The sequence below is a fragment of the Natator depressus genome, chromosome 3, assembly GCF_965152275.1.
Source record: "Natator depressus isolate rNatDep1 chromosome 3, rNatDep2.hap1, whole genome shotgun sequence".
In the NCBI taxonomy this organism is placed as follows: Eukaryota; Metazoa; Chordata; order Testudines; family Cheloniidae; genus Natator; species Natator depressus.
In genome coordinates this window covers 56,028,089-56,042,380 of record NC_134236.1, presented here as the reverse complement: position 1 = coordinate 56,042,380, position 14,292 = coordinate 56,028,089, and the positions used below count along the sequence as shown (strand labels likewise).

General features: G+C 37.9%; 1 protein-coding gene across 6 annotated transcripts in view; it reads right to left on the bottom strand.

Moving 5' to 3' along the window:
- Window positions 1–14,292, bottom strand: part of ADGRB3 (adhesion G protein-coupled receptor B3) — a 604,312-nt gene that overhangs the window by 112,966 nt on the left and 477,054 nt on the right. For all 6 annotated transcript variants that reach the window (XM_074947913.1, XM_074947915.1, XM_074947916.1 and 3 more), the window contains 3 exons: window positions 5,643–5,769; window positions 3,900–4,003; window positions 336–438 (listed from right to left, as the gene is read on the bottom strand). In XM_074947913.1, the coding sequence (XP_074804014.1) occupies window positions 336–438; window positions 3,900–4,003; window positions 5,643–5,769 (334 nt within the window). The remainder of the gene's footprint in view (window positions 1–335; window positions 439–3,899; window positions 4,004–5,642; window positions 5,770–14,292) is intronic.

Below are 14,292 nucleotides of genomic sequence, written 5' to 3'. Positions count from 1 at the left end.
AAAAGACAAACAACAACAACAACAATGTGGCACAATCCTATTATAATTCTTAAAATGAGCCAGAATTTGGGCTTTTGATGTTTTATGGCTTTGAACTATTTCATCTTTGAAATTTAGTTATAAAACAGACAAGTCTAACACAGAGAACACAGCATGTCCAAAGAGAATGATACCAAAAGGGATTCTGGAGGAAAAAATTAGGAAACATGTTAAAAAATTTCCTTTGCCTGTTAATATTTTACCAAAAACTCTCTAGTCCAGTGAGAATGGATTTGTTTCCAAATTAAACACAAAAAATAGATATTAAAATACAAAGTCAATATAATCAATCATACCTTATTATGTGTCTGAGTTTGTCCAACCAGTATAAGAATATTTGATGAGATAATAGATAGGCAGAAATTAATTAGAATTATTGACCTCTCCGATCTGATGTACCTGTCCAAATAAATATAGAATAAAAAGGTTCTAAAGCCATTGAAAATGAAAATATCATAACAGATAAGCAACCATAAATACCTGAATGCAATTCTTAGAAATCCTGGTGACATTTTAAAATGTTAGAGCTCTGTTACCAGAATTTCAAGAGAGAATTTTCTATTAAACATTATTACTTGTTTGGTATCTCCTACTAATACAAAAAAATATGCCAGTTAGAAAAGTTTTTGTTTTCATGATGTATTTTATAATTCCCTCAGAATGTCTCAAGACATTAAAGCTGGATTCTATCTAGCTTCCATTTTAAACCGTTGGTATTACTGATATGACATCATATTGATTATGATGTGACTGCATAAATTCAGATCAATAGTAATATAATTTCTTCTGCTGTCTGCTTCTCTATGGGAATGTTCATAGAGGGGCAGATCCACAGCTGGCATAATTCAAAATAACTCCATTGGATACGGCCCACAATATGAATTAAGATGCAGTATAGTAGATGATAACATGGCAATGCATTCTTAAACACTTACATTATTAGGATAATTATAGCACACATTAATCTTGAAGTTTAAACTACATTTACAAAATATTGTATTATCACTTCTTCACACACATTAAGTCCTTCATCTTCATATGACCAAATAGCAAAGATAGCTGATCTTTGTACTGGTTGATACTAAATTATAGTAGTGAGAGTATCACATACTCTCTGTTGCCAACTTTTGTTATATTATTCATTTTACAAGTCTATTGGGAAAATGGTTGATAGGATAACAAAATACAACTGTATCATCTGGTTTCTTAAAAATGTAAATGTCCTCGTTCTGCTACATTGTGTTTTGTATGCTGAAGCACACCAAAACAATGACTATTTCAAGAAACTGTATTATTGGTCTGGTTTTCAGAGGTGTTCTGCAACACCATTGACTTAAATCACTGGGAGCTGTGGGTGCCCAGATTTTATGAAAATTATTCAATTTATTTATAGCTTTTACTTTGTCAGTACAGCTCAGTTGATGCCACTGTCTCCAGTGGGCCAGAAAGTCATGGGTTTAAACCCCATGCTAGGCCTTACATGCATAACCACAGCTGACACTTTAGGGCACAGTAAAGATGGGTAGTTTGAGGTGCTGTGCTTTGGACAGAAAATAAATTATTGTCCTTTCTGCCCAGTTGTCTAGTTATAAGTTGAGGATTCCATTACACTTTTCATAAAAAGAGTACAAGATACCCCAAAAACGTTCCTCCTATAAATAAAAAAAGTATAATGCCCAAGGCTGTGTGTGATTTGGCAGATGACTACAAAAAGGCTAGTGCATTTGCCTACACACTACTACTCTCTAACTCCTTATTAGTGATGGTCCTGAACCAGACCCCAACATCAAACACGCTGGAACTATGAAGAAGCTCAAATTTGAACATGGTAGAGAACAGTTTTTTGCTACTCAGTGTGTGGATAAATTTAGTGCTCAGGAAAGTTAGGGGCCCACAGCATTGCCCTGAGCCAGGCAGGTGATGTGCAAGCTTTTAGACACTTTACTAATGCACCTTATTTCTTCTGACCAGCAATGTTACCATTCCAAAGTTCTAGGCCTCTTTTGAGCAGACACTGCCAATCCAGACAAATTGCAGGGGTTTTCTGCTAACTAAATATATTTTCAAGGGTGACATAACCAAGCCCACAAGAACCAAGAATCACAAAAGTTAGTGCAGGAAAACCCTTATTAGATCCACTGTCCATCTCTCTGCCAATGCAAGACTGTTGACTAAAGTGTACTCCTGAAAGCTTTGTTCACTCCAGCTTTAAATAACTCAAATGCGGGGACTTTCAAAGGTCATTCTACAGTTAAAAAGGCCTCACTTTTAGCACATACTTCCTGATATAAATCTAAATTGTCCTTTCTTCAGTTTCGTCCAAACCCTGTTTTTATGCCTCTCAGCTCACATTAAACAATTACTTTCCCAGCTTAGAAGCCCTTCTACTGGGAACCACCACTAATACATTCAGCCTCATACCGGGTCTCCAACAATGCTAGATACATCACAAGACACAGCAATAACCCCATAATGCACCCAGTCAATTCTGCAGTTGGGGAGTTGGGAATCACTTCCTGAAGCCATCTTATACTCAGTTTATTTCTTATGTATTTATTTAGCATTTGAATATTAGCCAAGCCAACCAATAGTGTTCTTAGTGATCAAGTGGAGCTCTTGGAGTCCACTGCTGCATTTGGTTAGTGGGCACTGCTTGACAACGTGTGTCATTGTTTGAGCTGCATTGCAGCTGCAGCTTGAGTTATCTAGAAGACCCCAGTGGAGCTGGTTGACTGCAGAGAGGTCTTGCCCAGTCGGGAATTGGTTAAGAATGGGCCACTGACAATGTGGCAGGTTGAAGCCAGGCAGGGGGAGCAGTAGGGTCTGTGACTAGGAACTGATTGGAGGTTGATATTGATGATGGTTGATAATCCTTATAATTTTTTATCCTGGCTGGAATACCCAGGTTTTCTATATTAATTATATAAAAATGTCTAATCCTCTCTCTCTCTCTCTCATAGAGAGAAATTTAGCTATTTATTTTGGTACTTAAGCTATTTATTTCAGTAATAACGTATGGCAGCATATTCTATTGGTTAATGTCACATTTTCCATCCTTTTAAGCTTGTTGTCTTTTAATTTCATTAAGTGCCATTTTGTTTTTGTATTATGGGAAAGGGTAAATAGCTGTTCCTAGTTTGCTGACTCTGTCTCTCATTATTTTATATCCTTCTCACTCTTCTTGTTCCGCACTAACTAATCATGCTATTTTAAATCCCACCTCCTACTGAATTTCTCCATACCTTTCGGTTGCATTTATGATCCTAGGGGTCCCTAAGGTGCAAAGCAAGTTCAGTATTAGACTGTGTCACAAAGTCCCAACCAAACATGTTTTTGAAGGCAGACTGCTTCATTCTGTGCTCATCAATGAATGATGAGCTGAAGTGTGCATACTCAAGCATAGTAGTCTGAACATCTGTGAACCTGCAAAACCTGAAACTTGTGTGACTTTCATATGTAGATTTTATTACACAAATACCTCATGTTCAAACGTAAATGGAGGTCAGGAAATAGGCCATAAGCCTTGATTCAAATATAAGAATTCACCTCTGGAGGAATCCTGTAAAGTGTTTATTAACTGTCTGACTACTGCATTGAAAGGGCAATCCCATTAATAGTGAAGAGGGGAGAGAAAGTATGGACTATAAAGTCATCAGTGGACCAAGACAGACAAGCAAATCAATTACACTAATCAGATTTATTCCAGATCAATTGCAACATGCACTGTATAGCTATTTTGTTTTAGAATGCCTACTGTTACTACATATAGAAGATAAGAACATATCTAATGGCATCCTGAACTACTCATTTAATTCCAAACAATTGTGCATTTCCATTCAACCATGTCATCAATTACATACCTCCATAGTGCTGCATAGACAACTGCTAGGGTGATCAAGGCCAAGCATGAGAGACCACTGCCTACTATTAGGGTTACTGAGGGGGCACCAGATGATTCCATGATCTGTAGGTTACAACAAACTACTGTGAGAGAAAACCATCTTCCAGGAATTAAAATGCCAGAAAAAAGCAATAAAAAGGAAAATGCTTAAAACAGCTACTGTATCATAGCCAGCCTTGGTAATATTAGGTATGAAGCAGACGTACTCCTTCTAACTTAATTCCCAATTTGATCCATTCCCATCTCTGAGATCTCTTTAATTACTGATGCCATCCAGAGAGGCCTTAGAGCCTTAAAATGATTTATTATACCACTACATAATGTTTTGTAAAATAAAGCAAATGGTGATATTACAACTTAATAGGACACCACGGAACTAATTTAGGTGTAAAAGGCACCCTAGTTAAAATTAATTTAAATACTTATTTTCCTTGAAAGGTAGAAATATTTTGAAAATAATATGCTAAACAAATAGCTTGTTTTATTGACAGCTATTAAACATCATCCAGTACTTTATCCAAGATCTGATTCATGTTCACTGCAGAATTACCAAACTTTAGGACTTTTAATAACTTTGTTTGAAGTGCAGTATTCTCACACACTTAGTTTTCTTGGGCCTCTGATCGTATAGAAGAAATGGCAATGTAAGGGAACACAAAAATACTGTATGCTTCTTCTGAAGAACTTGGAAATCTGGAATTATTTAATCTGTGCTATTCTGAATTAATAACAGTAGAAAAATAAATACATGACCTTGAAAAATAAACTTGCTTTCTTGCTGTAAAACAATTAGTCTCAGACATCAGTATTATGCATTAGGGATATCTCTGTGTGTATTCTAAAATTAACATGATATTGGCTAATGCAAATTAAAAGACCTAAAAGTTTGACAAGATATTCTATATGGCTTACCGATATGCTGTTTAAAAGTCTCAAGTATGCATTGTAAATTACATTTCATCAGGATATCTTTCGTCAACCAAACAAGAGCTAAGACTAGTGTACTTTTAGGCCAGATTTTACACGGAAAGTCATGCTTTATTTCAACCACTTTGTTTCCAAACAGCTGAAGCTTACTGATAAAAACAGTCTCTGATCATACACTTCCAAAAAGAGGAAAACCAAATTATTGTCCTTTTGGGTTCAGCTTCACAACGATTTGCTTTTTAGACTATTTTTACATGCAATAATACCTAGGGTGGTTGCTTCTGCATTTTATGTCACTCCTTTCCATGCAAACTTTGTTATTTTTCTTTAAGATGCCAACAGAGAACACAGAAAACCTGTACTGAACACCTCCAATGCAGATCTGCAATGTGTTTAACTACCTTATCGAGGGTTTTCATTCTGCTAACAGCAATAAAACCTTCTACATTCCTCTTGAAAGATTAACACCCTTGAAAAAGGCTGTTAAGTTGATAATCGTTCAATATGAAAGTTTTCAACACATTTGCATTACAATTACAAGGCTTTCCTATAAAATACGGAGATGGAAGCCGTTCGAAATTGACTAGGATTTAGTTGTATCACAGAATCTGGAATTAATTTATCGCTCAGATAACAGGAGACTAACAACATTTTGCCAACCTGCAGTATTTAAACAATTCCTCGATGCAACGTCTCACATCTACCTAACAGAGAAGCTGGACAACAAATCTTCCTGCTTTTGCGTTAAACCTGGATTTTTGTCTTTGTTACTTACTATTTCTCTAGGTTGCTGAGCCAAAATGGCGAAGGTAGAGAGACGATCACATAAGCATTTCGTATGGGATGCATCGGTAAGCACAGTTTTACATCCCTGGGTGGACCAGGTTCCCAAAGAGTCGTTCCTGCAAAGGAGAGAGAGAGAGAAAGAAATCGGGATAATTATGCCTGACGGTCAATTCCATGAAGCGAATAATTGAGAGGAGAGTCTAGTGTAGTTCCCGGACAGAAGAGATCTACTTGTTGTTCAATAGGACTTAATTTAGATGCATCTCCAGCTGTACAGTAATGCGAGGGGAGAGGGGGGAAAGGCAGGGAGACGGCTTGGCGGCGTGCAGTGCGCTGTCCAGCGTTCTTCCTGCTGAAACCTCGCCTAGCTCTGTAGAGCCCTCTGCTACCAGCAGCAGCCTTGTGCACGGCCGGCCGGCCACTTCCTAGCCTCATCAGATCCCTGCAAACCCTGATCGGGGGTTGGGAGCGGGGGGAAGACAGGCTTGTTTCTTTTTCATACCCGCTCTGTCTGTCTCTCGCGCCTTGTTTTTTGGGGTGGTCGTTAGTGTTGTCTCTTTTGTGTGCGTGGTTAGTTTAAATGCAGATGGCTTTAAAATGTCTGTCTAGGTTACACTGGTTGCATTCGGAGATGCCGGATCTTCTGCTCCTCTGGCTATTTTTGTTAAGGGTTTTTTTTTTTTTTTTAAACGATCAGCCTTGGAAATTTCACCCTGGAAACGGCAGCATCAGATGCCTCCGACTATTGCCTTTGCCTCAGCTCCAGCAGAGGGACGGATTTCAGCACAGCAGCCCACAACATCGCCAAAGAGACACGAGTTCGCCCTCCAGACATCACTCAGCCCAACTCACCTTTCCCCATCTCCCTCCCCGCTTCCCTGTTGTTTGTTTTATTTGGGGGGCAACTGTACCGGGCTAACCCCAAGCCAAAGGGGTCATTTTAATGGGACTTTCCACCCTCTGCCATTAAAAAAAAAAACAACTAAACCAGCCTCCGATTCAATTAGACATTCAAAATGCTCAAATCCACCCCAGCAGAACAATAAAAATGGTATCGACCCACGTTTTCTTTGTGCGGAAAGAGAGAGAGAGGGGAAAAACCCATCTCCTCTGTCTGTGAAACACAGCACTGGGATCAGTCCTACAGGAGAAAGACTTCGGTTTCAACTAAATCAAGCCTGTTATCTTTACATAGTTCATATTTAGAGTATAACCATTGGATTTCTCCTCCCCCCCCCCCACAAATGTCTAGGGATCAAATGGAGACACTGCTGCTGGTAACAGCATGTGTTGTCAATTCTTGTCAATTTCACTCTAGGTCACTAAATGACTTGAAATGAGAAAAAGAAACAGGAAGACATGGGGGGAGAATAACTACTTTTAATTTTCATTCACCGGGATCACTCTTCTGTTCACCTCTTCTGCCTCTAATAACCCACATCGGTGTGATTTCTCCAAGCCAGGGCCCAGGAAGCGGAGATTTGTGATCCCTAATTCCCTTTCAGAGTACAATTCACACTATCCCAGGTTGGTATCTTAGGCCACTAGCTTTTTCAGTGCCCAAAGGCAACACTTGTATCATATTACCTTCAAATCAGTTTCACATAAAAAACAAACACAGACACAATGGGGGAATCTTAGATGACAGAAAATCACCAAATCTCCAACTACCTAAGCTTTCCTTTAGAAGCCTCTATTCACGCATTGTCCCTTGCACAAAGCCAAACAACACTATACCAATATCCACTTTAAAAAATGTTCATACATTTTATTTAAACTATAATAAATTCTGAAGCATATCTTCTGGTTCACCTTACAATTTTATTAGCTTTCCTTTCTCTTATCTTATTGTGACACACAGTTAAGGCCAAATGAAGTATATTTATCTGAGCTGATTAAATATTTAAGACAAATGATAGCTTAAGAGAAATTAGCATGTTTTAAAACATAAGGACAGTATTATTCACTCTGAATTTAGTACACTCTGAATTTAGTACACTGAATTTAACCTGTGTTTTGCATGCACAATGCATCCATTTAACACTAAATCTTTCAAAATTGTGTCCAATGAATAGCCCTAGGCGATAATAATAATAATAATAATATAATAATAATAATAATTAATAAAAAAGAAACATAGACCGCTATATAGACCAATTGTATTTAAAACAAAACAGTCCTGATCCTGATCACAATTAAACTGGTGTAAATCAGGACACTCCATTGATTCAGTGGGTCTGATTCCGCTTTCAGATACACTCACGTAAATCAGGAAATAAGGTCACAAAAGAGTTGAACCAGTGATTGCAAATGGCTACCAATAAAACCACTATGTCACACCACACCATCATGCATTCTATAAATGCCACATATTTCACAAAACAACTACACTAGAGATACTTTAAAGATTTAGGCTAGGATTTTTCAGAAGTTCTCAGTGCTGGCCTACCTGCTCCTCTTGAACTCAAGAGAAACGCCCATTGATGTCAATGGTAGCAAAGTTAGGCCAATACTGAGCACTTTCAAAAATACTACCCTTACCTTTTTTCTCCCTTTTGATGCAGGATTGTGAGATATTGGAATTTAAAACTATCACATTTTCAATATTGCCCTTCTTTCACCTCTTTATTTTGGGGGGAGAAATTCCACTTTTTGATGACAGTGAGACACATTTCTGTGGCAGGTTGATTATTTTGAAAATGATGGCTGTTTGAAGCTGTTTAGAATGCCAGTCTAAGTCCCTCAGAGTAGACAGAATATAATACACCAGAAACAATGTTATTTTTACTATTCAGTAACTTCCCTTGCAATATTATGTGATATACTTAAAAATATTCTGATTACTGCAAACAATGGGGCTAGTGGCTTAGATTTTGAAATGGGACTTTGTACAGTAAAATGTTACGTAGGAGCATTTTTGTATAGTAAGATTAATTCTCAGAGGCACAACTGCCAAAACTGATTGCAGACTGATGATTGGGCCACATTTCATGTGCTAGCAACCACATTTTGCTTTTCTGTACTTTTCTAGGTATCATGACACAATATACACACTTATTATTGATATGTTTTGTTGAAATTAAGGGTACAAATGCCCTACTAACTGCAGTGCTATTTTCTCTACATAAAAATAATGATTAGTAAAATTCTGCAGTGGCAATACTGTCAAAACTGTCACGTAACAATGGACTTATCACATAACATACACCAACTACCATATTATTCTACTCTGAGTCCTAGCCAATAATACAAAATAGGATGGATTTATTATGGGCCAGCTTATTTACTGTTGGTCCACACTGGTAAATGGAGAGACCAAATGAACTACCTGTCTGGGTAATTGATCACCAATGTGAACAAGGGGTTTACAACCCGTCCCTGTGTGTGATACTTTAGCAATGTGTTTGCTGGTGGATAGTTGTATTTTAAGGTAGGATGAGCAGCCCTTTATATTGTTACATACAAAAAGTCTATGTTAGTTAAATAATATGGTGCAAAGCTGAGTGCTCAGAAGTTAGGAAATGCCAAAACTAAGATTGCTGAATTAACTTTAATTCAGCCCCCTTGTGCATATGTTTTATGATACCATTTTTAATTACACGAGCAGGGCTCCGCTCACTCCCCAATCCTCCCAACTCCCACACTGACTTAGGTACAGAGAAGCCACAGAGAGACTTAAGGAAGTATATACTTCCCCTTAAACCTCTGCATGTCCACACAGCATGGGGCATGACTTCGTGCACGTAATTCTTACTGTGATCAATCTTCTGAATATTAATAGTGTACTGCAACCAACTGGGTCATCACTATAGGTTTTGCTAGTTGTGAAAAAAGATTAGAGGGCAAACACTACATGCAACAATATTGCAGAGAAATATTTTTTCAAACCCCTGGAAATTCAGAAGTTTATTCTCATGTAATTTATAAAAACTACGTTATGGAAACATGAAAAGTGAGCTGTAGCTCACGAAAGCTTATGCTCAAATAAATTTGTTAGTCTCTAAGGTGCCACAAGTACTCCTTTTGTTTTTATGAAAATGAAAGTACACATATTGGACAAAAGCATCTAATACCACATACTGCCATCAACATGCTCACTGACCTTGTGGGAGGCCAAAAAAAGTAGAAACCCCTGAGAATTTTGTTTCCTTGCTGATCTCTAAATTGAAAATGAATCCTATTTAAATATTTTTTTTTTTTTGCAAAACAAATGTGCATCTGGGCTGGAAACCAAGTTTTAGTCCAGTGTGATTTGAAACAGATGAGATACTAAACCCTGAAAAATAGGATTTATAGGAGAAACACTACCATAATGAGCATGTGTTAGTTGTTATACTCACTGTGTAATAATTAATGACCACCCTTTTGCTCAAAATATGGTCCTAAGTAAAACACAGCATCCTTGATCATCCCTTCCACTACCATGCACAAAGACAGTCAGATTGGGTGAATCTAAGCTGGAACTGTGGAAGAGGGGGTCTGCAGCTATAGCACAGAGCTGGAGCACAGCAGAAGAGAAAGAAATGAGGTGAGGAAGGATGACCACTTCTTCATATTTCTTGGGGTCTGGGAAACATAAGGTATTGCCGACCTCTTAATATTATCTTATTCTGACTACTTTTCTATTTTATGATCTATCCCCCAGGTTGGAGTATCAGCAGGGGGAAGTTAGTTTTTCTAGTGACCCATCCACTCTCAGTCTTTATTCACTACAAAAACTAATTTCCCTCTGCTGATCCTCACACCTTCTTGTCAACTGTTTCAAACGGGCCTCCTTGATTACACTGGCCTCATTAGCACTACAAAAGTGATTTTTCTTCCCTTGGAATTCACCCCTTCTTGTCAACTGTTGTGAATAGGCCACTTCCACCTTAGTTGAATTGGCTAGTTAGCACTGACCCTCTACTTGGTAAGGCAACTCCCATCTTTTCATGTGCTGTGTATTTATACCTGCTACTGTATTTTCCACTCCATGCATCTGATGAAGTGGGTTTTAGCCCACAAAAGCTTATGCCCAAATAAATGTGTTAGTCTCTAAGGTGCCACAAGGATTCCTTGTTGTTTTTGCTGAAACAGACTAGCACAGCTACCACTCTGAAACCTGACACAAATTTGGGGAACAGAAACATCAGAGCAGAAGACTAACTACTTTCTATGGCTTCATCTCTGACTAACCATGTAGATTTCCCTGTAGAAAGTTGATCTGGAGTTAATTCTATGCCTTTCTGCTACATGCATGCTGCCAAGGGGAGGAGGGAAACATGGGATGGCCTCGTCCTACTTGTGAGATCTAGGTTTTCCTTTCCCTTTGGTATCGCAGGATGAACAGAGGTGGAAGGCTGCACTTCTTTTCGACTCCATTCCTTCCCAAACCAGTCCCCACAGAGGGAATGATTGCGAAGAAATTAGCATTGGTCAAAAAGGAGGAAAATATTTGCAAAAAATTGTCTTTGTTTTTGTGGAAAATTTTTGAAATTAAGTGTTTTTTTCACCAGCTATATTGTCAATTCCACAGACTAATTTCTTATCCTCTTTCCTGCTTCCTATTGTTTTCTCCACATGAGGAGATGATTTGGACCTGAGATTATTGGTCATTATTCTCTGCTCTGATTGTTGCTTCTGTTACAAAACAGTTTTGCTATGTTTGTTGAGAGTGAAAAGGAGAATATATAAAATACCTGATAATACTTAACATTGTGCTGAAGAATCAAGTTACAGAGAGATCACATTACTATTGTGTAAACAAGTACTCCCTGACTATGTTGATGCTGGGAGAGGAGGCTCTTTTGTGACTCTCTTTATAACAGAGATTTTGCCTGTTATTTCTAACCTATGTGGAAAACAATAAAAGAGTCATGTAAAGGATCTTGCTATGTTAAAAGGATTTTGTTCTTATTTATATTTTCAGTGTTGAGTTTAGTAGTATTTCAGTTGTGATAGAAATAACACATTAATTAAATCAATGTTATAGGTTAGCATTACAAGATATTCAGTAGAAGGCAAAAATATGGGGGTAAAACATTAATAATACAGTGTTCACAGGAAAACAGGACATAGGACTGGAAGGAATCACCTGAATCACTGAGTCCAGTTCCCTACTATCACAGGTAACCACTTCATATAATTCCTTTCATAAGCATATCAAGTTCCATCTTAAAAATAGTTAAGTTGTTAGCCCCCAGTATTCGTTTTGGAAGACTGTTCCAGAACTTCATTCCTTTGATGTTTAGAAACCTTCTAATTTCTAGCCTATATTTATTCATGATTAGTTCTCATGAATGTATTCATGACCAGTTTATACACGTGTTCCTGTGTTCAGAGTTTTATGATAATTTTTATTAGCTTTACTCTTCACAAAATAGGCATAAGCTTTGGTAATCATTTGTTCAGATTATATAAATAATTTGTACAGATTTATTATGAGCTAGGAGAAACTTTGAAAACTGATATTTTCCCTGTGACCAACCTGAGCAATCTGTCAAATGTTACCATTATTTACAAGTATCCCTAGCAATAAGGCACCTTGGTAAAGAGCATATTGCCAGGAGCTTAAAAAGATGAGGTCAGAAGTTCTTCATGAAAATTAAAAATTGAGGGCTTGTCTAAGACTGCAGAATAGCAGTAGCTCAGTGATTCTCAATCTTTTGTACTGGTGACTCCTTTCACATAGCAAGCCTCTGAGTTCAACCTCCCTTATAAATTAAAAACACTTTTAAATATATTTAACACCATTATAAATGCTGGATGCAAAGTGGGGTCTGGGGTGGAGGCTGACAGTTCACGACCCCCCTTGTAATAACCTCACGACCCCCTGAGGGGTCCTGATCCCCAGTTTGAGAACCCCTGTAGTAGCTTTTCCTAATGTTTTCTTCCAAATGACAAGGAGAGGAGCCACAAAATCCTGTACCTGTTATTTTATTATTAAACATTTTGAGGCCAGATATGAACAGCATGGAGGGGAATAAATGTGAATGGGATTGGAGTGGGTGCAGAGTGAAGGTCAGAATAGTTTTCCATTATTGTTAGGTGATGGTACTTCCTTTATAGCCTGACTCAAACTCCCTTATTGAAGTCAATGGGAAGAATTTCGTTGACTTCAATGGGAGTTAGATCAAGACATATGTGAGCAATGTATGTTAGGGGTCTGTAATGGAGTTCTGTCTGTTTTGAAGAGTGAAGAGGTCATTATAACAGCATCAGCATCATTATTAGGTTTTAGAGTTAACACTTTGATGGCATTCACAGAGGTTGAAGCTCAGAGTCATTATTTCAGGTGGTCTGCAGACTCAGGAAGATGGCAATACTTTGGTGACACTTGGTTCACAATGGGAAGACTATTTTCACAACCAAAAGGGCAAGAAACTTTCTTTTTGAAAATAAAAGCTTAGATACTACTGAATCTGACTATGCCTCTTGGGCCATATGACTACATCAAGCAGGCTAATGTGTCTGACACCACTGGGCTTTATAATGCTAAATTGTATGCCATATATAAAGTGTATGAAATGTGTGAATTACGGTTGATAAGAAATACTAACATTTCACAGCCCTGATTTTTTCTGTTTATAATATCAAGTAAAACACTGCAGTGATATATCTTTTGTATATTTGGGGCCAGTAGTGGATAATCAGCTGAACATGAACTTCCAGTGGCCTAAAGGGCTAATGCAGTGCTTTGATGCATAAACAGGGGAATCTTGAGTAGGGGTAGCAAAGTTATTTTACCTCTGTATTTGGCATTCATGTGACAGCTGCAAGAATACTGTGTCCTGTTCTGGTGTTTACAATTCAAGAAGGATGTTGATAAATTGGAGAGGATTCAGAGAAGATCCATGAGAATGATTAAAGGATTAGAATACGTGCATTACAGTGATAGGCTTTAGGAGCTCAATCTATTCAGTTTAACAAAGAGAAGGTTAAGGGGTGACTTGATTATAGTCTATAAGTATCTACATGGGGAACAAATAGTTAATAATGAGCTCTTCAGTCTAGTAGAGTAAGGTGTAACATACTCCATACATTTTTATCAGTGAGGATAATTAACCACTGGAACAACTTACCCAGGGTCATGGTAGATTCTCCATCAATGACAATTTTTTAAAATCAAGATTGGATGTTTTTCAGAAAGGTATGCTCTAGGAATTATTTTGGGGAACTTCCATGGCTGGTGTTGTACAGGAGATCAGAGTAGGTGACCACAATAATTACTTCTGGCGTTGGAATCTATGAATATAACACTTTACAGTTTTTAAACAGGAGACAAAAAATCTCACTGATCACATGGCCAAATAAATGTATCTTTAGAGCAGATTCTCTCAAGTATGGTTAAACACCACTGTCTTTGTCTATACTAGACAATTGGTGATAACAGAAAATGTCTCAATTAACATATAATAGTTAACATGTTGGCTAAATACACTTCATTTTCCTAATCTAGACAGAGTGTAAAGGTGCAGCTAATCCCTGCAGCTCTATAGCCGGCAAGCATTCTGACCATTATGTAGAGGGTGATGCTAACGCCCCACCTGCTTTTCTTCTTCTCCTGCCTCCTTTTTAGAGAGGTGTTTCTGAGGGAAGCAACTCAGTAGCAGTCCATTACCTCCTGGGGTGCAGGTATTTTGATTCTGGGCATCCCTTCT